This window comes from Anabrus simplex, chromosome 5, assembly GCF_040414725.1.
Source record: "Anabrus simplex isolate iqAnaSimp1 chromosome 5, ASM4041472v1, whole genome shotgun sequence".
NCBI lineage: Eukaryota > Metazoa > Arthropoda > Insecta > Orthoptera > Tettigoniidae > Anabrus > Anabrus simplex.
This window is the reverse complement of record NC_090269.1, coordinates 369,101,184-369,126,611: the sequence shown is the minus strand read 5'-3', so window position 1 is coordinate 369,126,611 and position 25,428 is coordinate 369,101,184. Positions and strand designations below refer to the sequence as shown.

Sequence of the window (25,428 nt, the reverse complement as noted above, 5' to 3'; positions counted from 1 at the left end):
TTGATGATCAAAGAGTATTGAGCCGAACTCGATAGCTGTAGTCGCTTAAGTGCGGCCAGTATCCTGTATTCGGGAGATAGTAGGTTCGAATCCCACTGTCGGCAGCCCTGAAAATGGTTTTCCCTGGTTTCCTATTTTACACCAGGCAAATGCTGGGGCTGTACCTTAATTAAGGCCACACCCACTTCCTTCCAACTTCTAGGCCTTTCCTATCCCATCGTCGCCATAAGACCTATCTGTGTCGGTGCGACGTAAACCACTAGCAAAAAAAAATCAGTGAAGACCTAATTGAAATTGGCGTCAATGTAGAAACCATTCAAGATAGAATAAAATTCAGAACCTTAATTCACAAACACAAATTTTTTGTAAAGCCTACCCGAATAAATACAGGATGGACTGAACAACGTCAAAAGGAACACAGCGTGAAGATGAAGAGATATTGGGAAGAAAAGAAGAAAATACAAAACAGTCATCAATGAATATTGTTTCAGTCAAGAGAAGGGGGAAACCACGGAAAACCACTTCCAGCTTACTTTTTAGTAATATGTAATCAGTTATCTACCTAATTTTGATACTCAATCAATCACTCACTACTGATCTGCATTTAGGGCAGTCGCCCAGGTGGCAGATTCCCTATCTATTGTTTTCCTAGCCTTTTCTTAAATGATTGCATAGAAACTGGAAATTTATTGAACATCTCCCCTGGTAAGTTATTCCAATCCCTAACTCCCCTTCTTATAAACGAATATTTTCTTCAACATCTGTCTTAACCTAATTCCTGGATAACACTCTACCCTGGTACCCTTTCCTCCACACACTTTCCCGACATGTCTAATAATATAATCCCCCATGACCAGAGCCTTAACCCTACCCACCTCATTTGATCCCCTCCCCTCCTGGTCAGTCCTATCTTTCCTGACAGCGGCAGAAGCTACTTCCTCCTCCCTTTTCTCCATCCCATGACCCTGTTCCACCTGTCTTTTCCTATCCACTACTCCACATCTCCCTTTCCTAACTCTTCCCTTTCTCCTACTTCCAAACTTCTCGGCAACAGTTCCCTGTTCCTCATCTTCCCTCGGTTGTTCTACCTACAGTGACTCGTACCGATTTCTCACCGACACCTGTCCTGAATTTTGATTCTGAATGGAGCCTTTAGCCTGCAATCTCCTTCCCCTTAAAACATTAGACCACCTGTCTTCCACAATTCCCCCATTTCCTTCCAATCCCTCTATTTCACCTACTGTATCCTGTACATTGTTTGGAGGTCTACTTTCCTTCCTGTCCTCTGAGAGTATCCTAATTATCTCCAACTCCTCCCTCATACTCCTTAATGCCTGGCCACATCCACAGTTCCTACACTCGCACTGCTTAGGCATATTTTTTACTAAATAATGAAAAGGAAAGGAAAAATAAGATAACTTATTCTGTGCAAAATAAAAATGAAAGGAAAGAAATATTGTCTAGATTAGTCCACAAAGAACACACGACAGTAAGTTATTTAATATAGGCTACTACTACACTACAATACTACTTAATTGTACTATTTTTATTCCTACAACACGCTAACACGATGAAAATTGTTGTTAATTACTGGAAACAGAGAATAATACACAAGAATTACACAATTCTTAACTGCAGCTAAGTCTACCCTAATTACTGGTTAAGTGTATGACTTTGCCAGGATAAATACAGTATCTATCTATCTATCTATCTATCTATCTATCTATCTATCTATCTATCTATCTATCTATCTATCTATCTATCTATTATTACCGCACTTAAGTCGGCAGACTGTCAACCTTTACGTCTCTATCGAAATTCGTTCAGAGAGCATCAAAAACTTAACATCATTTTATAGCTAAATTTTAATGTTGATGTCTTCCCCTCCCCCACCACCACCCTTCTATAACTGTCAGATCTGGGTACTTTTGTTGTCTATAAATTCCCCTGCCCCCAAACGCCGTTACTGACTACGGATATTCTATATTATATGCAGTGCACACGCACAACGCACCAGCACTCTCAATGAACAACTTCAATTCAGATCACATATACTACATCCACAGCAACCAAAGCTACCTTTTTAACCACAATGTGGATCAGCGCATCTGGGATTCAATACGATGGCGCGTCGATGCATGCGTATGTGTCAAGGGGAGTCTGAATGGTAAAAATGTTATTTTTTTGACATTTGACAAAATATGTCTTACAATATTAAGTGTTTTTATGCTGAGTGGCCACGTGGTTTGGGTCACGTAGCTATGAGCTTGCATCCGGGAGATAGTGGGTTCGAATCCCACTGTCGGCAGCCCTTAAGATGGTTTTCTGTCGTTTCCCATTTTCACACTAGGCAAATGCTGGAGCTATACCTAAATTAAGGCCACGGATACTTCCTACCTACTCCTAGCCCTAGCCTGTTCCTGTCCCCTTGCCACCATAAGACCTATCTGTGTCGGTGCGACGTAAAGCAAGTTGTAAAAAATAAAATGTATATGTGGAATGTGCCCTGAAAGTTTGGTCCTACTTTATTTTTACACTCTGTATAGGACAACTAGTGGGTAACCAGTCTTACTGAGTCTGACGAGAAGATTCTACGCGTTACCTGCTTTACGCGGATAAAGCATGTATGAGTACGGCTTGAGAGTGTTCTCGCGTGCGTGCTTCCCAGGTAGCGCGCTACCTACGCTCGCAGCTTCCAAACAAGTTTGTCCGCGATTGTTTTTATTTTTTTTTTATTTTTTTTTTATTACTAGTGGCTTTACATCGCACCGACATAGATAGGTCGAATGGCGACGCTGGGATAGGAATGACCTAGGAGTTGGAAGGAAGTGGCCGTGGCCTTAATTAATGCACAGCCCCAACATTTGCCTGGTGTGTAAATGGGAAACCACGGAAAAACCATCTTCAGTGTTGCCGACAGTGGGATTCGAACCCACTATCTCCCGGATGCATCCGCCATCGTACAGACGGCAGCGTGTTACCATTATTTCAACATTAGAGGCTCACATTTCTGATGTTTTTAAGAGACCCATACTACGGGACAGTAGAACTAACGGTTACCACAGCAGGGGCATGGTTGCATAAGGAGTGGAACAGCGTTTCTCGCATTCTTGGAGTCAGCAGTAAGTACAAATTACGAGGTACATTTAATTTCCACACCATTTATTTATATTGATACAAAGAGGTGTGCATTATATAGTACTCAGGGCCAGTACGACGACTGTCAGACAAACAGCCAGATACGTAGACTGCAGTTTTCCAAACTGGAAGTTAAATATTTTCTTACGTGCTACCAACGGAACGGATTTTAAGAACGGTGCTCTTATGCACAATATGTAGTAATGTTTTATTACGTTGGTGTCCGGCTCTATGGCTAAATTGTTAGCGTGCTGGCCTTTGGTCACAGGGGTCCCGGGTTCGATTCCCGGCAGGGTCGGCAATTTTAACCTTAATTGGTTAATTTCGCTGGCACGGGGGCTGGGTGTATGTGTCGTCTTCATCATCATTTCATCCTCATCACGACGCGCAGGTCGTCTACGGATGTCAAATCAAAAGACCTGCACCTGGCGAGCCGAGTATGTCCTCGGACACTCCCGGCACTAAAAGCCATACGCCATCTCATTTCATTGCGTTGGTAATAAGGTTACTGAAAATACAGTGAAATTTAGCGCGGTGGTATACCTGTTGTCCACCTCTGTGGTGTAGTGGTAAGCGTGATTAGCTGCCACCTCCGGAGTTGCGGGTTCGATTCCCGGCTTTCTCACGAAATTTGAAAGGTGGTACGAGGGCTGGAACGGGGTCCACTTAGCCTCGGGAGGTCAACTGAGTAGAGGTGGGTTCGATTCCAACCTCAGCCATCCTCGAAGTGGTTTTCCGTGGTTTCCCACTTCTCCTCCAGGCAAATGCCGGGATGGTACCTAACTTAAGGCCACGACCGCTTCCTTCCCTCTTTCTTGTCTACCACTTCCAATCTTCCCATCCCTCCACAAGGTCCCTGTTCAACATAGCACGTGAGGCCGGCTGGACGAGGTACCGGTCCTTCCCAGTTGTATCCCCCGACCCAAAGTCCAGGACACTGGCCTTGAGGCGGTAGTGGTGAGATACCTCGATGAGTCCGAGGGAAAAACCGACCCTGGAGGGTAAACAGATTAAGAAAGAAAGAAAGAAAGAAAGAAAGAAAGAAAGAAGGTAGGTATACCTGTTCCCTGGTGTTTTCCTTTGTTTAGCGCTATTCCTTTGGAAATTGTATTAGCATCAATATCAGACTCTTATTAAGCTATAGTGTTGAAGTTCAGGTCAAAAACAGTATTAAGACCGAAATCTACACACGTGGTACAAAGAAATGTTAAAATGAATTAACTATGTAACGAAACTCAGAAATTGTTGTAGAAAATAAAGAGACTGAAAATACAACATGGACGCAAAAGTTAAGATTCAGGTTATGTATCTTATCGAATAATTTCTACCACACGGTATAATTTTGCTTTTTGTCTAACACTATTTACAACGATGCGCGTTACGGCGAAAGTAAAGTTTATATTCTTTAATTAATTAATTAATTAATTAATTAATTAATTAATCATTAATTTTAGTATTAATTCAATTTATTATTGCTAATTTAATAAGTAGTTAGTTTCTTTTTTCCAAGATAATGTTAGAATAGAAACTGGCAAGCATTTGTCTCACCTAAGTGTAAATACTTAGTAACAAGTTGTTATGAAGTCCAAGAAATATAACCTCCTTAACGTCCTCATTCGATGGAAGAATCGCCATGAACAACATCGCATAGGCTACCTTTACTCCCTATGTGCGTTGCGGATAGATTTGGAATAGAACCCAAGCTTTTGACACGCACTCTAATGATTAGGAAATGTATACTATCACCTCTAGTACCCTATCGACTTACATTTAGAAGGTTAAAAAAAATGTTGGACTGTTGTGACTCGAACACATAAATAACTGCATGGCAGCATCAAAGGATGTTGCCGTAACCCTTACGGTTACCTAGGAAACTTCATATTAAAATGCTTGCGTGTAACTTATACAGTCGACAGCAACAACTTGCTAGCTTGGGAAATCTTTAAAAATTCTGTGATATTTGGACAGGAAGCGTGATATATTTTATAAATATATACACAGATTACATTATAGCATTATGCAGATGTAGATTCATCTTGATATGTAGCCATCTTGATTCTCACAGTAGCGTCACCGGTAGGAGCAAAGTCCCAGATAAGAGCGTTAACTGTCTTTCCAACTTCGGAATATTCTCCCAGATTGTCCATAAACAAAATATAAATGTGCAAACTGCCACATACATTTAAACCGCACTTTTATCTGGTTGTCGTAGTACAGGCCCTAAGTGATATCATTAAACTGATGATTAAACCAAAATGAACATAACCAAAAGATGTCGTCGAATAACCCCACTATATAATCGAATGTTGAAGATAACTTCTTTTTGCAAGTGGCTTTACGTCGCACCGACACAGATAGGTCTTATGGCGACGATGGGATACATTTGCCTGGTGTGAAAATGGGAAACCACGGAAAACCATCTTCAGAGCTGCCGGCAGTGGGATTCGAACCCACTATCTCCCGGATACTAGCTCACGGCCACGTGCCCCTAACCGCACGGCCAACTCGCCCGGTGGATAACATTCTGCTGTATTAAAAAATGTGTTGGGGGTCGGATTTCAGATTATAGAGGTGGTGGAACTCCCCTAACTGATGCCGACCTTTTTAATATATAAGTTAAAGCTTGCTTTGCCTCGTATTCCCACTTAACTCAATTTTCAACGCACTGTTCTCCATGAGAAACCTAAGGCTTCGATCACATTGGAGGCACGCTTGTGCAAGTAATTTGGTGGAGCGCGCGTGCGCAAGCGTGCACATATAAACAAAATCTGCAGGGGAGCGACAGAAACAAGTGGTGACTTGTCCATCGCCGCTCACACTGCCCGCCACAAGCAAGTGCACGCTTACGCAAGCTTGATCAGACCCAACTTCGAAACAAAAATATTTGTTTTGTAGTTGCAAGCGTGCATGATCTCAGTTGATTTCTGACCATCGAAGCAGTGACAGTGTAGTGTTTTGGAGCTCTTCAGGTGATACACACTTTCGAAAATTGGACTGCCTCCTTATTGTAGGTGTGGTTTTGTCCAGTAGAGGAAGGGGGGGGGGGGGGGAAGATGGGGACGCTAAGAAAAAAGTAGTTCAGGTGCGTTATACATGTTGATAATATATTCATAAATAGTTCCATTTTGTTGCGTCACTATCTGTTTCTCATAGTGCACCAAAATATTTTTTGAAAAGTCAAACACAAAAACTCCACACACAAAAAATCGTGCATACTACCAATGCCACGTCTTGCTCCACATATGTGGGGCAAGACGGGGTGGAGGTTTCTTTGCCTCCATGGTGTTACCACTGGCCTGGAAACTTGCATTTTTCAGTAAAAATTATACTTAAATTTGAATCTATTCCCATAACCTTCAATTACTAATATTAACGTAAAGTATTACACCATAATAAACCATCATTAGGCTCGTAGATAGCATAATGAGCAAGAATACAATTTAAATTCATTTTTATGGTATAAATGTTTGGATTTTAAATGGCCTATTTTTTCATGTGACCTCCTGAGAGGCCGTGTGCAGGACTTTAAAGTCGACTCCCGTGGGCGACCTGCGCGTCCGGATGAGAGATGGAACGGATGAAGATGAATGAAACTAGGCAAGGGTTTCGAAGGAAGTGGCCGTGGACTGTCAGAAGGTACCGTCCCAGCATTTGACTGGTGTTGAAAACGGGAAACCATGGAAAACCATTTCAAGGACAGCCGACGGTAGGGCTCGAACCCACGCGTCTACCGAGTCAACAGAGAGCCCCATGACCCATCGCTGCGCGTTAGCCAGCGTAGCCACTGCTGTCGGTAATGATTGATTGAGAAATCCACTACCCTTTGCACTCAGTATTTGATCCCTTGGCCTATCTAGGGGACATAATTTATAAACATGAAATATGACTAGAAATTATATAAGTACCTAAAGGGGAAATACTATTTATCCCAAAGGGCAAGATTAGGACTGGGACAAGATGGGGACTAGGGCAAGATGGGGACTGGGGCAAGACGGGGACGTCCCCGTCTGACCCCAAATGTTATATTGAGACTAACGGGATAAAAATATCTTCATTTATTTATGAATTACCTCCACAAGCTCAATATATGTACATTAAGGTACAGTCTAATGGATAGTGTTCAAGAACAAATGTATTGCAATTCCAGCTTACCTCATCAAAGTCCAAAGGATACAGATGTATAAGATCACAGGGGTGAGAAACAGTAAAAAGGCCACTCCACGCATACATACAGCTCACATTGACTAGAAGTTGTACGAACTGTGTAACCTACCTCTGCCCTTCAAGCTTTTTCCGTTTTCAGGCCAGTGGCAGCACCATGGAGACAAGAAAATCCCCACCCCGTCTTGCCCCATGTCTCCGTCTTGCCCCCCCCCCCCCCTATATAATAGAAACTGTCTGGTATCATTCTGAAGTATTCAAAAAACTTATCAGGCTATCTAAGCAAATCGTTGAATATTCGTTCATACTCTCCATCTTCCTCTCTGTCCAAAAAATACTCGTTCACCCACACTTCCCTGAGTTCCTGCTCATCCAAAAATAAAAACTTTAAAACACCATTTTCCAAAACAATGTCCTCATCGTCTGACATCTCCAACTCGACTGACCTGTTCATAATAATTAACTTCCATCTGCTTGCATTTAGTGTGAGCTCATTGCTGTCCACGCCAGCTTGCGCACGCACGCGCCACCAAATGACTTGCACAAGCGTGTCTCCAATGTGATCGAAGCCTAAGCTTGCTCCGTTTGCAGTTGTCATCGTGCTAATTGCCTGGTAGCTACGACGATGGACATATTGAAGCCGGTTAACAAGTAGCACGTGGAAACACGCGTACGCTGGACGCTCTCACCTAGGACATAACCTAACATTGCCTACAAACATTAGTTGTGACAGACAGTGCAATGCTCCTGCATATCCCTTATTAAACTGTTTATTATGCATTATGTTCATTATAGTAAATGTGTAACTAAATCACAATTGCACTAGCACTTTGAAACTTCATGACACCACCTGAATTCGCAAGAATCACCGCGGACGGAACCTATGTTTATTATCAGGCCTTGAGACTTGAGATAGGCGCCTGCGCGGCAGCCAGGTTTACCCCGCGGGACTTCACGTCAGACCGCAGTAACTAGAAGAGAGACGGTAGATGTCACGAGACGGATACGCAGTAGACTGCCGTGATCGTGACGTCACTGGACCGTCCCTCCCATTACACTACGCATTGTTTGGCGCGTTAATATCGGTCTATATTCTCTTTGGAACTACCTCACTCCTCACTTCCCTAGTATGCCTCTTCAGTGACACCTAGGCTATCTATGACAGCTGTTGGTGGAGCTGTAGAGGATCAAACCAGCCCTCGGGCTGAATACCCAACATACATACATACATTCTCTTTGGTGTCCGTGTTTTCATTCTAAGCTGTGAAGTCCGGTGCAATGCTGTTCGTCTGCGGTCTGCACATTGTTTCTTTAATTATTTAATTACCGTACTTTCGAGGCTTGCGAATTTTTTGAAAGTCGTGAACTTGTGCGTATCGTATCAAAGCACACAAACAAAATAATAAAAATAATACTTTTATGCAATATCTTAGTGGTTTCCATGTGAACATATTATATTACAAAGTAATCGTATTTGTGATAAGGAAGATTAAGCGGGGCGCTTGGCACACTGATTTGCAGTAAGTTACAGCGCCTGGCAGACTAGAGTCCGCTGACGTCACGCACTCCTGGCCGGCTGCGCGTGACACCTACGGTCTCTCTTTAGCTACCGTGCGTCAGACGACTATATTACGTAGAGCTGAAGAGATTGGCGCACAGAAACATAACTGAGCACTAAACATTTTAAAGAGGTATACAACCATATATAAATTTAATGATTAAAATACGTACCGGTTCCAAATTTCTCATACAGTCCATCAGTGCTTTGAGCCGTTCTTGAAAACCAGGTGCAAAGCATTCAGGATTGACACAGCCGAACCCTTGACTCAGATTCGCTGGAATATCATTCGTCATCCATTTGCGAATGTGTGGTCCGTATAGAGAATCTGGAGAACAAAATGGATTCAATACAAAGTTTTTGTCAGCAACTCACTAGCATTACATAGCAATACTACATACGTCACACCCACCGAGCGGGGTGGTCACCACCATCCAGATACACATAGGTTCGAACCCCATCCTCAGCTGCCCTGAGAATAGTTTTCTGTGGGTTTCCATTTCACTTCCAGACTAATACCGGAACAGTTTCAATTCACAGGCCACATTTTTTTTACTACACTGCACAATTCCATTCACCATCATTCATTTCATCTTCATTCGCTCCTCAACTGAGGTTGGTGTCAGAAAGGGTATCCGGCCGTAAAAAAGTGCCATATAAATTCATCTCCCCTCATCCCCGGCCCCGTATTAAGAAACAGAACTAAGGGGTAAAACAACAAACTGTATACATATCACACCCCCGCACTGTAATACAAACTCATGATTATTATTATTATTATTATTATTATTATTATTATACGCGGAAAAGCCTGGTTCATGGAAGTACTCGGTATTACACAGCTTATGGCGGTAACCTTGTACCGCCATCGCAGTGTTTATCCATGTCCTATTCATCATGGCCTCCGTTGTATGAAAGTCGATCCAGATTTCGTCTCTTTTCTTCACTCTGTCCTGCATTAGTTTGTCCCAGGCGTTCATCCGAAGGTCCTCGATGAAGGTCTCCATGGCAAGTTCATATGCTAGTCGAGAATCCTGCGTATGTAAATTATGCTGTGTACAATGCAGCCGATACCTTGTACTCACTTGTACAAGTCGGAGATCTTCTATTGTGGTCTTTTGTAAAAGTGAGCGATGTCAGTAATTCTAGTTTGTTCTCAACTCTATGAAAAATTTGTGCGCTGTATCTTCAAATAAAATAAAATAATTATTATTTATTTGTTTTTGATTAGTTATGCCCAACTAAGGAGCGCGTGTGAACTTATTTAGCACAACGTTTCTTCTTATCTTCCCAAAATCTCTTCTTCCTTTCGCCGTGCTTCTTCTTGCGTTCTTCCGACCACCCTATAGCTTGTCTTTTAGGTTGATCAGAAAATTTGTTTTTTTTTTTAATGAGATTTCTGAATTTTTTTCTGTCTTACATGATTTCTTCATTTACACCAATTTCCTGAAGATCTGTGTTTATTTCTGTAAGCTAGTTGTGATTTTTTAGAGATACTGCGAGATTTAGTATTTTCTTTGTTAGCCTATTGTTATCCATCCTGATCAGGTGACCGTAGAATTTTAATCTTCCCTTGTTTTGGTGTCTGTGATTTTTTCTGTTACTTGATAGATTTCCTGTGATTTCCTTTTCATCCAAATGCCATCCTCGCATTTAGGCCCTAGAATTATCCCGAGAACTTTCCTCTCTTGTTTTTCGATGTTTTTTTGGTGTGATCTGCCACCAATTATCAGAATTTCTGATGCATAAAGGGCTTCTGGTTTGACAACTGTGTTGTAGTGTCGTAATTTTGCGTTTTAGGATAGGCCTATAGATGTTTGGTGTATCTACTCCAGACAATTTTGTATGCTTTTTTTAATTTTGTGATTTTTTTCCTTGCTGATTTATCCTGCTTGGTTGTATAATTTCACCTAGGTATTTGAATTTATCTACTTGGGAGATTTTCCCATATCTAGTGATTAGAGGATGATTGTTAATTCCTGATTTTGTACCTTCCATATACTTTGTCTTTCCATTATTATTATTATTATTATTATTATTATTATTATTATTATTATTATTATTATTATTATTATTATTATTATTATTATTTTGCTAGTGGCTTTACGTCGCAACGACACAGATAGGTCTTATGGCGACGATGGGATAGGAAAGGGCTAGGAGTGGGAAGGAAGCGGCCGTGGCCTTAATTAAGGCACAGCCCCAGCATTTGCCTGGTGTGAAAATGGCAAAAGCACGGAAAACCATCTTCAGGGCTGCCAACAGTGGGATTCGAACCCACTATCTCCCGGATGCAAGCTCACAGCCGCGCGTCTCTAACCGCACGGCCAACTCGCCCGGTCTTTCCATTATTATTATTATTATTATTATTATTATTATTATACCGGGCGAGTTGGCCGTGCGCGTAGAGGCGCGCGGCTGTGAGCTTGCATGGGAGATAGTAGGTTCGAATCCCACTATCGGCAGCCCTGAAGATGGTTTTCCGTGGTTTCCCATTTTCACACCAGGAAAATGCTGGGGCTGTAGCTTAATTAAGGCCACGGCCGCTTCCTTCCAACTCCTAGGCCTTTCCTATCCCATCGTCGCCACAAGACCTATCTGTGTCGGTGTGTCGTAAAGCCCCTAGCAAAAAATTATTATTATTATTATTATTATTATTATTATTATTATTATTATTATTATTATTATTATTATTATTATTATTATACGTACATCTTCATTATAGACTGTTATACCTTTCAGCGTTAAGTCTGCAAGCCTCTGTGAATTTACTATCCGCCGCCACAATCCTCTCGTTTAGCTTTATACCTCTTATTTTTAAATCGTTAGAAACTGAGTCTAACCATCGTCGTCTTAGTCTCCCTCTACTTCTCTTACTCTCCATAACAGAGTCTATAATGAAGATTAATGTACGATGTACGAAATCGCAAACGATGAAGAGGTTAATTTAATTCTTCATTCCGATGTTACCTACTTGATATTAAAAAAATCCCATGGCGCAACAGCCCCGAAGGACCTTGGCCTACCAAGCGACCGCTGCTCAGACGAAGGCCTGCAGATTACGAGGTGTCGTGTGGTCAGCACGATTAATCTTCTTGGCCGTTATTCTTCGCTTTCTAGACCGGGGCCGCCATCTCACCGTCACATGGCTCCTCAGTTGTAATCACGTAGGCTGAGTGGACCTCGAACCAGCCCGGAATCGAACCCGGGGCGTCCGGGTAAGAGGCAAGCACGCTACCTCTACAAAGCGGGGCCACCCCTACTTGATATTACTTCTTGGAAATGTAATATACTGGATTTAAAAATGTTGATTTTCACATCTACGATCTAGTATATCAATTTGTAGGCCATATTTTTGCTACATACCTGCTAACATACTGCTGAGGATCTCCACCAAGATGGCAAGTCCATAGCCCTTCTCTCCAGCCAAGACGCCACCCATAGGCATTAAGCGCTGAATCTTGAAAGCCTCACTAGCGTTTGTTGTAGATTTGCCTGTCTCATCTACAGCCCAACCCAAAGGTATGGGTAGTTTCTTCTTCATATGCACTTCTATCTGCAACATATTGTGCGTAAGTGGCAAATGTTCCATTATTTTATTCTTCTACAGATATTGCCGCCTGAATAGTTCAGATGGTGGAGTGCTGGCCTTTAGAGCTTAGTCCGGCGGTATTTGAAGGTGATCAGATACGTCAGCCCCGCATTGGTAGAATTGCCAGCACGTCAACGAACTCTCGAAGGGCATACTTCTAGCACCTCAACGTCCATGAAAACCATAATATTAGTTAGTGGGACGTAAAACCAATAACTGCCCGCCTTTGTGGTGTAGTGGTTAGTGTGATTAGCTGCCACTCCCGAAGGCCCGGGTTCGAATCCCGGCTCTGACACGAAATTTGAAAAGTGGTGCGAGGTACGGGGTATACTCAGCCTTGGAAGGTCAGCTGAATAGAGGGGGTTCTATTCTCACCTCAGTCAATCCCCAATTCTCCTCCAGGCAAATGCCGGAATGGTACCTAACTTAAGGCAACGACCGCTTCCTTCCCTCTTCCTTGTCTATCCCTTCTGATCTCCCCATCCCTCCACAAGGCCCCTGTTCAGCATAGCAGGTGAGTTGAGGTACTGGTGCCCATTCGAATTGTATCCACGCGACCCAAAATCCCATGCTCCAGGACGCTGCGCTGCCCTTGAGGCGAAAGAGATGGGATCCCTCGCTGAGCCCGAGGGAAAAATCAACCTGCGACAGTAAAGGAATAAAGGAAAACCAATTTTATTATTATTATCATCATCATCTACCATTGCGCATGAGGGCCGATTACCTTAGATGTTAGGCCCCTTTAAACAACAAGAACCATCATAAAATAATAATAATAATAATAATAATTATTATTATTATTATTATTATTATTATTATTATTATTATTATTATTATTATTATGTTATTTGTTTTACGTCCCACTAACTACTCTTTTACGGTTTTCGGAGACGCCGAGGTGCCGGAATTTTGTCCCACAGGAGTTCTTTTACGTGCCAGTAAATCTACTGACACGAGGCTGACGTATTTGAGCACCTTCAAATACCACCGGACTGAGCCAGGATCGAACCTGCCAAGTTGGGGTCAGAAGGCCAGCGCCTCAACCGTCTGAGCCACTCAGCCCGGCATCATTATCATCATAATCATCATCATCATTGCACATGAAGTTACTAATTCAGGGCAAGAGCGTTTCCAATGTGTTATAGGTACATAAAACAATCGAAGCGCTCTCTGATGGTGAGGCAGTGGTCGCGCCCTAGAAAGCCAAGAATAATGGCTGATAGGATTCAACGCGCCGACCGCCCGTCACTTCGTAATCTGCAGGTCTTAGAGGTGACCAGTAGTCGCTTGATAGGTCAAAAATCTTCGGGGCTGATAGCACCAGGAATTTTTTTTAATTTATAAAAATCAGTTATAACCTGTCCTCAAAATACTCTTCTGAAAGAGGCAGTGAAAATCGAAAGCCCAATTCAGGTTAATCTTTTCTAGTGATTGTAGACGTTCACTGCTCCTCTCAGTGTATGTTGAAAAGTACTGGTGAGTGTAAACGTTTCACTCTTCGTAAGATTTAGGGAATGTTGAAGATAACTAAAAATGGTATTTGGAAGAAATAAGTTATCACTTCAAGACTAAAAGCGAAGTCATCTTCCTATAGGCCATGAAGAACCTTGGAGAGGCAGAAGGTAAAGGCTTCCAATATCCGTAACCTCGGCACCGAGTGGGAGAGAGTGACGCCTTTGCCCCTAGGAATTAACCTGGTATTCATTTTTGGTGTACGATGATCAGGATTGCCAGGTACAGGAGACTAAAATAAGGGGCAGGATTAAATGAAGCCCAAAATAGTAGTTACAATGGAAAACAAATCTGAATTTACACAACAATTAAGCTTACTTTTAGTATATGAAATTAGCAATTTAATTAAGTAACATGCAGCAGAAAAACAAACATAAACATTGATACTCATTTTTTATCATCAACGAAAAAACTACTTATTGATGTACTAGATGAAGTAGATATTTCATGATACTGTATAGGCTTTTGGCGAAATTCTTTACGTTTCGCAGAGAACTGTGCTCTGCGTCATCAGCTCGACTGTCCACGAGAAAGGCTTCTTAAACAATTACTTTTTTTAAATAAATTTAGACGTCATAATAGAAGTGGAAATGGTACGTTCATTCGTCAATAGATGGCTCCCCGGACGTGGCACAGCGCTAACATTCGAAGCGGAAGCTGACCGAACCATCAGAATCAGTCTAAGATGGTCACATAAAATGTGTACGTAACATATGACATTGACAGGTGTATGACGCTGACACAAGCCGGGAATGAAACATCTGGCGATGAGGAACGTACGGATTTGGAAAACACCGAGACGAAATAACAATAGTGAAGGGACAGGGAAGGGAACTACCTCCTTAATGGCTGGCAACCAGGCATTACTTAATTGATAGCCAGTGTCCCAGCTGAAATTGTTAGGATTTCTACGTAGTTCCACAGCTTCCCGTATAATCCTGGACCTGTAGTGTCTAGTGTGGATAAGAGCTCGAGCATCTTGGAACATGACATCATGACCCAACGATAGAACGTGCTCAGCTATTGCCGATTTGTCTGGCTGGTTAAGACGAATATTACGTTCATGTTCCTTGATACGGGTACCGATGGACCGGCATGTTTGGCCGATGTATACCTTACCGCAAGTACAGGGAATTTCGTATACCCCAGGATGTAATAGTGGGGATAATTTGTTCTTGGTTTTACTCAGACTGTGAGCAATTTTAGTGGCGGTGCTAAACACGGTTTTTATATTGTGTTTGCGGAGGACCTTGGCAATTCGATCTGTGGTGTTGTGAATGTAAGGCAAGTAGGCAGTTCCCTTCACTTCTTCCTTCTGTGAGGTTTGCTTGGTCGTTTCTCTGGGATGCAGGTCTCTATGGATCTGCAAATCGCTGTAACCATTACCCTTGAACGCGACTTTGAGCGTGCCCATCTCCACCTGGATATTTGATGGCTCACAAATTCGTCTCGCCCTCATGGCGAGTGTCGTGAGAATGCCTTGTTTTTGTGCTGGATGGTGGTGAGAATCTGCATGAAGATAGCGATTGGTGTGGGTAGGCTTACGATAGACGGTATGCCCTAAAGAGCCCTCCGGTTTCTTTCTTACTATAACATCCAAGAAACGAAGGTATCCGTCCGACTCCATCTCCATAGTGAATTTAGTTGAAGGATGTTGCTGATTTGGGTGGTTTAGAAATAGATGAAGTTTCTCAGGACCTTCTGTCCAGACCACAAATGCATCATCAACACACCTCCACCAGGCGCCGAAGCAATAGCCTCCTCTTCAAAATGCTCCATAAAGAAATTAGCCACTACGGGCGAAAGTGGACTTCCCATAGCCACTCCGTCCGTCTGTTCGTAAAAATTCCCACCCCACAAGAAATAGCTGGAAGTCATGCAGTGGTAAAACAGCTTAGTAATGTCCTCAGGGAACAGGTGTTCAATGAGAGACATGATCGAGTCAATCGGCACTTTAGTGAACAAGGACTCCATATCGAAACTCACCAAAAGTGCATTACGTTGAAGGGTTATGGTTGATGATGATGATGATGATGATGATGATGATGATGATGATGATGATGATGCATTGTTACATCGCACTACAAGTAGTATCTTACAAACCACAACAGTACGGATTACATTCTAGAACAGTATAGATTGAATTACGGTACAGCTATGACGGTACAACGCACTACAAGAAGTACATGACATTCATCTTTACTGAAATGCTTGGCTTTCGCAGATGACCTAGCTATCATCACTAAGAACAAGGAGAAACTAGGTATGCTATCGAGACATTACACAGAATAGCATCACAGGCAGGCCTTTAGATATCATTCAAGAAAACCAAGTATATGCAGAATTTTCAGCAAAAGTTCAAAAAAAGATAACGCTGAAACGGCATGTGGGACGGGTATATTTTCTTAATACCTTCGAGAAATAATTTTTCCTTCGGGATTAGACAGTTTGGCCAATACAGAAAAGACCTCAAAATTTCAGAGGGCATTTAGACTGACATGAGATCATTACACTAAACGAGTAATGTCACGTAATGCTAAATTGAAACATTACTAAACAGTTATTCTACCAGAAACTCTATATGCATCAGGAACATTAACTTTACGTCATTCTAAAATTGAAGATATTGAAAAACAAGAGTGTAAAACTCTTAGAAATATTTTCCACCCCACACAAGAAAACGGAATTTGGATAAAAAGCCGAACTGCAGACGTCTATGTTTACACAGATAGTTTAATCAATACTGTAAGGAGGAGGAGGGGCTGCCTGCCCGAGGCGGTAAAGGCGTGCTCGGTTCGCCCGGAAGGACGTAGGACGTTTGACATTTTTTGGACAGATTTTTAGGATGGATAATAATAGACTCACAAAAATGTTATTCAATGTGATAAATTCCCATAACAGGAGAATAAATTGGCAGGAGGAATCAAGAGGGCATCTGAATGAATTGAACATCGGCGAAGACAATGAAAAGTCGCGAAGTCTTCAAGACCTCAGTAAATAAACACACATTTGTAGTCAAAAATAGCAGCAGAACTGGTTCAAAGTGGTAAGAAGAACGAAAGAGGCAACTCAGTGAGTTCTTGAAGAGATCTTGGAAGAATAGGAGGGGTGAAAGTCATCAAGTCAATGGCTATAACGAAACAATAATAATATTGGTTGTTGCGTCACAAAATTTAAGCTTTCAGAGACGCCGATGTACCGGAATTTTATCTTGCAGGAGTTCTTTTACGTGCTAGTAAATCTACCGACACGAGGCTGGTGTATTTGAATACCTTCAAATTTCATTAGACTGAGAGGGGATTGAACCCGCCAACTTTAGCTCAGAAGACCAGCGCTCGGCTGTACGAGCTGCTCAGTCCGGCAAACCATTGTTTATCTCAAGAGACAGGTTATTCCTTCACCCAGACGTCAGATGAATCTGCCACCTTAGGTATCTAGATCCGGCTAGCGACAAGACCACTCTCTGTATTGGTTACGTCCGGCTAGTGACAAAATCATCGGTCGGGATTGGTTAGGTCCGGCTAGTAACAAAACCATTGGGCTGGGAGCAAGCAAATGGGGTCTCAAGTTAGAGTTTTGAAGTGGCGTCAGGACTCTAGTAACCTATCCACTGGAGAGATATTGTCTCCTGCCTGCATTTCGATGACTCAAAGTCACTTCTGAGAATCGGCCTTAGATGACGCCACCCTTTTGCTTCTGCTACCTGAGCAGAACGTTGCCGAGGCCGTGTGTGGGATTAATTGATCCTTCTCCCAAACTTATTTTTTCGCTACTTAGAATTGCCGAGTTTAACCGAGCGAGTTGGGCGTGCAGTTTGTGCCGGGTAGTTGTGAGCTTGCATTGGGGAGATGGTTTGTTCGAATTCCACCGTCGGCAGCCCTGAGGACGGTTTTCCGTGGTTTCCTATTTTCACACCAGACAAATGCTAGAACTGTACCTTTATTAAGGCCACCGCCACTTCCTTCCAAATCCCAGCCCTTTCCCATGAATCAGTCACCGAAAACCTTCATTGTGTTAGTGCGATGTTAAACTACTAGCAAAATATTCCCGAGTTCGAGTCTGCCGGCAAGAAGGTGGAAAAATAATAATAAGAATCAATCAATCTCCACTGACCTGCATTTAGGGCAGTCGCCCAGGTGACAGATTCCCTATCCGTTTTCTTACCTAGTATTTCCTTAAATAACTACAAAAAAAAATTGGAAATTTATTAAACATCTCCCTTGGTAAATTAATCCAATCCCTAACTTCCTTTCCTATAAACGAATATTTGCCCTAATTTTTCTTCTTGAATTCCAACTTTATCTTCATATTGTGATGTTTCCAACTTTTAAAGACACCAGTCAAACTTTTTCGTCTACTAATGTCATTCCACGCCATCTCTCAATTGACAGCTCGGAACATACTGCTTAGTCGACCAGCTCGTCCCCTTTCTCCCAAGTTTTCCCAGCCCAAACTTTGCAATATTTTCGTAACGCTACTCTTTTGTCGGAAAAAAGTGAGAAGGTGAGGGAAGTATTAGAAGAGGAACCCTTACAGGAGGAAGATACAGAAATATCAGCTATGGTAAGGACGTAACATACGAATGAAGGATTCAAGGATAACGACAAGAATGCACGAGACAGACGTGTGCGGTAAGAGGCTGACGGGAAAGCCGAGAGACATATGATTGAAGGGACATGATAGAGTACTGTGCTGAAAACCAGAAGAGAGAAGACTCGAATAGACTTCGGGTAATTATTGGGGGGTGGGGGGGCATGATTAACATGAGCACAGGCATGCGAAATGAAGAATAACTATTAATGCAAACATTCTATACATTAAAAATATTCACAAACAGAAGAAAATAGAACAATAATAGAGCTTGTTTCTCAAATACACTGACTGACAGAGCAAATGCAACACCAAGAAGGAGTGGTCAGAACTTTATGCCAATTGCAGGGTAGACTGACGTCACTGAGGTATGCTCATGATGTGAAATGCGCCGCTGTGCTGCGCACGTAGTGTTGTCGTGTGCCATAGGACACGTGTATAGCTAAGAATGCCAGGCCGCCGTCAACGGAGGCATTTCCAGCAGACAGACGACTTTACGAGGGGTATGGTGATCGGGCTGAGAAGGGCAGGTTGGTCGCTTCGTCAAATCGCAGCCGATACCCATAGGAATGTGTCCACGGTGCAGCGCCTGTGGCGAAGATGGTTGGCGCAGGGACATGTGGCACGTGCGAGGGGTCCAGGCGCAGCCCGAGTGACGTCAGCACGCGAGGATAGGCGCATCCGCCGCCAAGCGGTGGCAGCCCCGCACGCCACGTCAACCGCCATTCTTCAGCATGTGCAAGACACCCTGGCTGTTCCAATATCGACCAGAACAATTTCCCGTCGATTGGTTGAAGGAGGCCTGCACTCCCGGCGTCCGCTCAGAAGACTACCATTGACTCCACAGCATAGACGTGCACGCCTGGCATGGTGCCGGGCTAGAGCGACTTGGATGAGGGAATGGCGGAACGTCGTGTTCTCCGATGAGTCACGCTTCTGTTCTGTCAGTGACAGTCACCGCAGACGAGTGTGGCGTCGGCGTGGAGAAAGGTCAAATCCGGCAGTAACTGTGGAGCGCCCTACCGCTAGATAACGCGGCATCATGGTTTGGGGCGCTATTGCGTATGATTCCACGTCACCTCTAGTGCGTATTCAAGGCACGTTAAATGCCCACCGCTACGTGCAGCATGTGCTGCGGCCGGTGACACTCCCGTACCTTCAGGGGCTGCCCAATGCTCTGTTTCAGCAGGATAATGCCCGCCCACACACTGCTCGCATCTCCCAACAGGCTCTATGAGGTGTACAGATGCTTCCGTGGCCAGCGTACTCTCCGGACCTCTCACCAATCGAACACGTGTGGGATCTCATTGGACGCCGTTTGCAAACTCTGCCCCAGCCTCGTACGGACGACCAACTGTGGCAAATGGTTGACAGAGAATGGGGAACCATCCCTCAGGACACCATCCGCACTCTTATTGACTCTGTACCTCGACGTGTTTCTGCGTGCATCGCCGCTCGCGGTGGTCCTACATCCTACTGAGTCGATGCCGTGCGCGTTGTGTAACCTGCATATCGGTTTAAAATAAACATCAATTATTCGTCCGTGCCGTCTCTGTTTTTTCCCCAACTTTCATCCCTTTCGAACCACTCCTTCTTGGTGTTGCATTTGCTCTGTCAGTCAGTGTACATTTTGATCGAGTCTTATGTAAGGAGTTTTCAATTATATTCACAAGTAAATAGAAAAATACAACTTGATTCATACATAAATATTTTGAAGGAATGTTTTATGTACGAAGCTATAAAATATAATTACAAGTAAAAACATTATAATTTGCTTCATAAATACTTCTTCTTCTTTATCTGTTTACCCTTCAGGGTCGGTTTTTCCCTCGTACTGGGCAAGGGATCCCACCTCTACCGCCTCAAGGGCAGTGTCCTAGAGCTTCAGACTCTGGGTCGGGGATACAACTGGAGAGGATGACCAGTACCTCGCCCAGGCGGCCTCACCTGCTATGCTGAAAAGGGGTCTTGCGGTGGGGATGGGAGAATTGGAAGGGATAGACAAGGAAGAGGGAAGGAATTGGCTGTGGTCTTTAGTTAGGTACCATCCCGGCATTTGCCTGGAGGAGAAGTGGGAAACCACGGAAAACCATTTCGAGGATGGCTGAGGTGGGAATCGAACCCCCCTCTACTCAAATAATCTCCCGAGGTTGAGTGGACCCCGTTCCAGCCCTCGTGCCACTTTTAAATTTCGTGGCAGAGCCAGGAATCGAACCCGGTCCTCCGCGGGTGGCAGCTAATCACACTAACCACTACACCACAGAGGCGGACTCATAAGAACATTTTCTTAATAAATATCCTATTACCGTATCGTATATTTCATGATACGAAATGTGAAAAGCTCTGACACCAAACGTACTTCAGTCACCATTGGGAACTATGGTTCTCTGAAGGATTGCCCGCTTTGATATCTCATTTCTCGATATGAAACCATCTACCACCTTCTCTAGATTTAACGACTTAGAAGCCTCCGAAGACTACCAGACTTCACCTTTTAAGGGAGGGGTGGGGACTAAAGGGCGCCCTGCCCCATTAAAATTAGTTTTTGGGTGGTGGTGGGGGCAGAAAATGCCGTACCTCCCCAAAGTCGGCGCCACTGAATAGAGTGACAATGGAGAGCTGGTGGAAAGACAGGAACTGACGGAGAGACATTTTACAAACAGACTCGCTCAGTGTCTGGAAATAGTACTAGATGATGATGATGACGACGATTAGATGTACTAGTATGTCCGTAAGAGCGAACGAGTGGGAGGGGGGATTCGAACAAGTCTATTTTAACATTAAGTACATCCTGAACGTCAAATGCAGTGCCCTGCTTTAAGGCGACACTCCAGAAATAAAAATCGATATTTTAGTCATTTTGCTGAAATTTTTTTAATGACTGTAATTGAAAAGATTGAGTTTCTTTTTTCTTGTTACGAAGTTATACCATTGAATTCAAGCAATTTATCACTGTAATAATGCTTTGTTTGCCAATTGTAATTTAACATTTAAATCTCATTTTCTCTCATAATATTCTGCTAAATGTTACAAAGTTTGTATGGTAGGTCTATTGTATCACAGCTATATTAAGAAACCTGCGTATGGAATTTTCGATTGCGGAATTTTTTCAAGTAGTAGGGATTTTTAAGTCCAAAATTTTAGAACGTAAAAATTACACGAACTTTATCTCCTTATATAAATTATGAACAGAAAAATCGATACGTAATGCTTTTAAAAGAAGTATTATCTACCTAATTACGAATTTGCATTAACATGTTAATTACATTTCATGAAAAAATGGAATTGATAATTTCAAAATAAAATTTGTACAAACTATTAATTGTATATGAAAGAAATGTTCGTGACATCTTTACTTTTATGTAGGTGACATTCCCACAAAGTTTCGTGAAAATCTATGCATTAGGTAAAAATATATTTTTATCTCAGGAGTGTCACCTTAATATTTACTGTGAACTGATCATTGAATGTTACTTACCTTGCCAACAGCTACATTGCTAGTAGCCATGTCCATGGAGAAGAAGTCGCGGGATTTACCAGGCGCTGCGAACGCTATAGGATTTGTTCCTAAAGCTGCCTAAACACATATTAAAACATTAGTCTTGCCAATAAATTCATGCAAGATCATTAATTCTACAATACACAGTGCAACAATAAGGAGACATTCTTTACACTTAGAAGAAGAAAATATGTTACGTAGACTAGGGTCCGGAAACGTTATATTTAGAGCCCTGCGCGGATAAACAAAATAATATCCGCATCCGCAAGTATTTACAGTATTTACCTACAATATATTACACTCAAGATATTGAAACGGATAGATCTGTTAACATAATACAATTAGGCTTGTCACTTTTTGATATAATAAATAAGGGACATATACCTAAAAATACAGGATATCTCACAAAAATAAGGATCAGTTCATAAATACTAGAAAATCAAACGTTAGGTACCAATTTCAACTACATTATAATTAGTTTCGTTAACAAAATAAAATAATTATTGGAATTCGTAAAAGAAACTAACTTGCACTCTTTTAACAGTACATACTGTACAATGTATCTGACATCGTAACACTGATGTCTTCGATGAGCTTTGATAATTTCACAATTTAGGCTTACGTAGATTTAGTCTCAAACAGCACGAACAATCACGTTGGAAATTGGAATGGAAGTCGTACGGAAGTACGCGACAGAAGACGAGGCAAATAACCTGGCCCAGCCTTACCAGCAAATGGCGAGACATCACAAGATTTCCTTCTTTTGAGGCTCCAAAGAGAAAGAAATGATGGAGCTACTTTGAACTTCAAAGGCGATAAAATCAAATACGGATTTTTAAAATATTTAGAGACAAAAAAGACAAACGATCGTTTTTTACGGGACAACAGTTCATAATACGGGACGCAAAATTTTCACCTCAAATACGGGATGTCCCGTACAATACGGGACAGGTGGCAACCCTAAATACAATAGGCCTGATACGTGGCGCCAGAACCCCTACAGTCACAGGTTTATGAGGAATTTTCTCTTGCGACACCTCGCGTCTGACCTTTGTTCCTTCCTCCCTGAAATTGCGGGCAGGAATAAGTTAAGCTTAGGTCAGATTTACGGCTTTATGGGCTCAAGGCTTTTTATATCACCATTCTCCCATACCATTGTCAAGGGTCGCCTAACCACAAAGAAAAGTAAGAGTATACCCGAGTGAAAATCAATAAACATCATTATTTAGAAATTATCCGCAGTGCCATACAGTTTGCATCCGCCAAGACACCAACTTCGCGGATATCCGTATCCGTGCACGGTTCTAGTTATATTTTCAAGTTAGAGCTCATTTTTTCACTGTACATAGTAGGTACATTAATCACGGAAAACACACAGGAACAGAACGTACTAGCATGCCACATGAAAACTCTTTCTTAGATGGAATGTTCAAAATGCATAGATATTTGTTAGATCAGAAGAATGCACATGCCCGGTGAGGCACGGGGCGAAGGGGTTTTCATCAGCAGAGCCAGTGATGCAATGGTTACCATAGCAACCCCGCTACTACCCAGGCGACTTTATATTTTCTTCTACTGGCAGCTCTTCGCTCTTGTCAGTTGTAATCCAGCAAACTGAGAAGTGTGAGTCAATGTTTTCGTGTAGTAGAGAAGAGCAGATAGATAAGAGCCGATCTGTCTGGGAAAAACAGGAAGTTCGTTCTCGCAGGCCACATTTCTCATTCTTGCATTCTTCTCATCTCTACACAGTACATGCCCCTACAGACTTTTCCCCTATCTTACTGGTTAAACATCACATCAAAACTGTCAGCATTTCAAGGACGGGTCATCGAACCCACTTCTTTTCGGGTGAACCGAGCACGTTGTTTAATAACTATTAAACAGTTAATAAACTCTTGATCCTTGACAAAAAAAAGTTAGGAAACTAAATTGCTGAAGACGTGATGAATTAATTTGAGGAACTGTTATAGCAGAGCATTTTCTGAATACATAGTATAACAAAATAGCTTAATATCATATTACAGTAAGGTATTTGGCAAGGCTCCATATCTATAAGATGGGTGTGCTTAGCCGCCATTGTGGTTCATACATGCGCAATGGGCCATGTGATCAAAATCTAGTTTCTCCTACGAGCGTTTGCTTCGTCACATTGAACGTATCGCTTTAATCACCGCGTGCTTGGACAGAATAGTGCTATATTTGTGTGGACATTTATTCCATAATGGTGGGTTATTCTGCACCTATTTGTAGTAATGTCACTACTGCGGGATACAGGTTGTTTAGATTCCCTTCTGATCTGCATTATGCCTTCACTGCCTCTGCTACACCTTTCTACTTCAACTGCTGACTTAAACCTGCATCCAGCTCCCACTGGCATTACTACACACCTTAATTCAGTCACATTGATAATTCAATGTTCAGTTCTGCCCCCTAAGTCCGGCAAAATGAGTTCAACATCCAAACACCACAGTTACAATATTTGTCAAAACTAGCTTCATTTGGCAGAAATAATTTGTTTAACATTGGCGGTAGTACAACAAATGCATTATTGAAAACCAAAATCTGTGGTAGGCCTATATGCAGACAGGTTTTAAACTACCGGTATGAGCTTTCCGACTCAAGCTCTGAACCATTCGTTTTTTTTTTTTTTTAATTTGGGTAGTCTAAAGAAACCAAATTGTGAAGTTATGAAATTAATTTGATAACTGTGAGGTCTTCTATAGGGACTATAAGCATTATATAATGCAAAATGGTGCAAATATTGTAATGGAGAAAACTTTGAATGATAAATGTACCAGTACATGTTCTCCAACGTGCTGTAATTTAAAAGAAAAAGTTGTTAGACACTTATTCATAATTCAATCCTACGCTGTTGTGGACTTCAACAAGAATGTACGGAAACGAGGTAAAATGTATGGGACTGCTTTAGAAAAGAAGAGAAAATGTAAGCAACGAATGGAATGTTACTGTTTTGTAAATACTGCAATAAGAGGAGACAGTAAATTTGTAAAATATTACCTACTTAAATATCTTTTTTTTATATGCTGCCTGAGCAAGTTAACCAATGTTGCAACCCTTTGAAGTTTAATCAGGTGAGTCGTGTTGAGAAATCATACTACTTCTCCTCAATTCAGAGGAATCTCTGTAAAAAAAAAAAAAAAAAAAAAAGAAAGACTGTTAACTTTGCCAAGGTAAAAAAATTTCAATATTCTCTACAGCTTGTGGGTCACTCCCCTTACAAGTCACTGGTAACTGACTATCAGTGCAATACTTCAGGTTGGGAGAGAAGATTCAGCTATAGAAGTAGTAACTCTATTCCTATTTTCTTCCTGAATGTAATTTATAATATAACATTTGTTTAATCAATGTTCGGTTGAA

At 42.2% G+C, this 25,428-nt stretch overlaps 1 protein-coding gene across 1 annotated transcript in view; it reads right to left on the bottom strand.

Moving 5' to 3' along the window:
* Positions 1-25,428, bottom strand: part of LOC136874928 (uncharacterized oxidoreductase YjmC) — a 99,753-nt gene that overhangs the window by 24,468 nt on the left and 49,857 nt on the right. Inside the window, exons 2-4 of the mRNA XM_067148638.2 lie at positions 22,030-22,128; positions 12,224-12,413; positions 9,031-9,185 (exon numbers count right to left, since the gene is read on the bottom strand). Of these exons, the coding sequence (XP_067004739.2) occupies positions 9,031-9,185; positions 12,224-12,413; positions 22,030-22,065 (381 nt within the window). The 5' untranslated portion in view covers positions 22,066-22,128. The remainder of the gene's footprint in view (positions 1-9,030; positions 9,186-12,223; positions 12,414-22,029; positions 22,129-25,428) is intronic.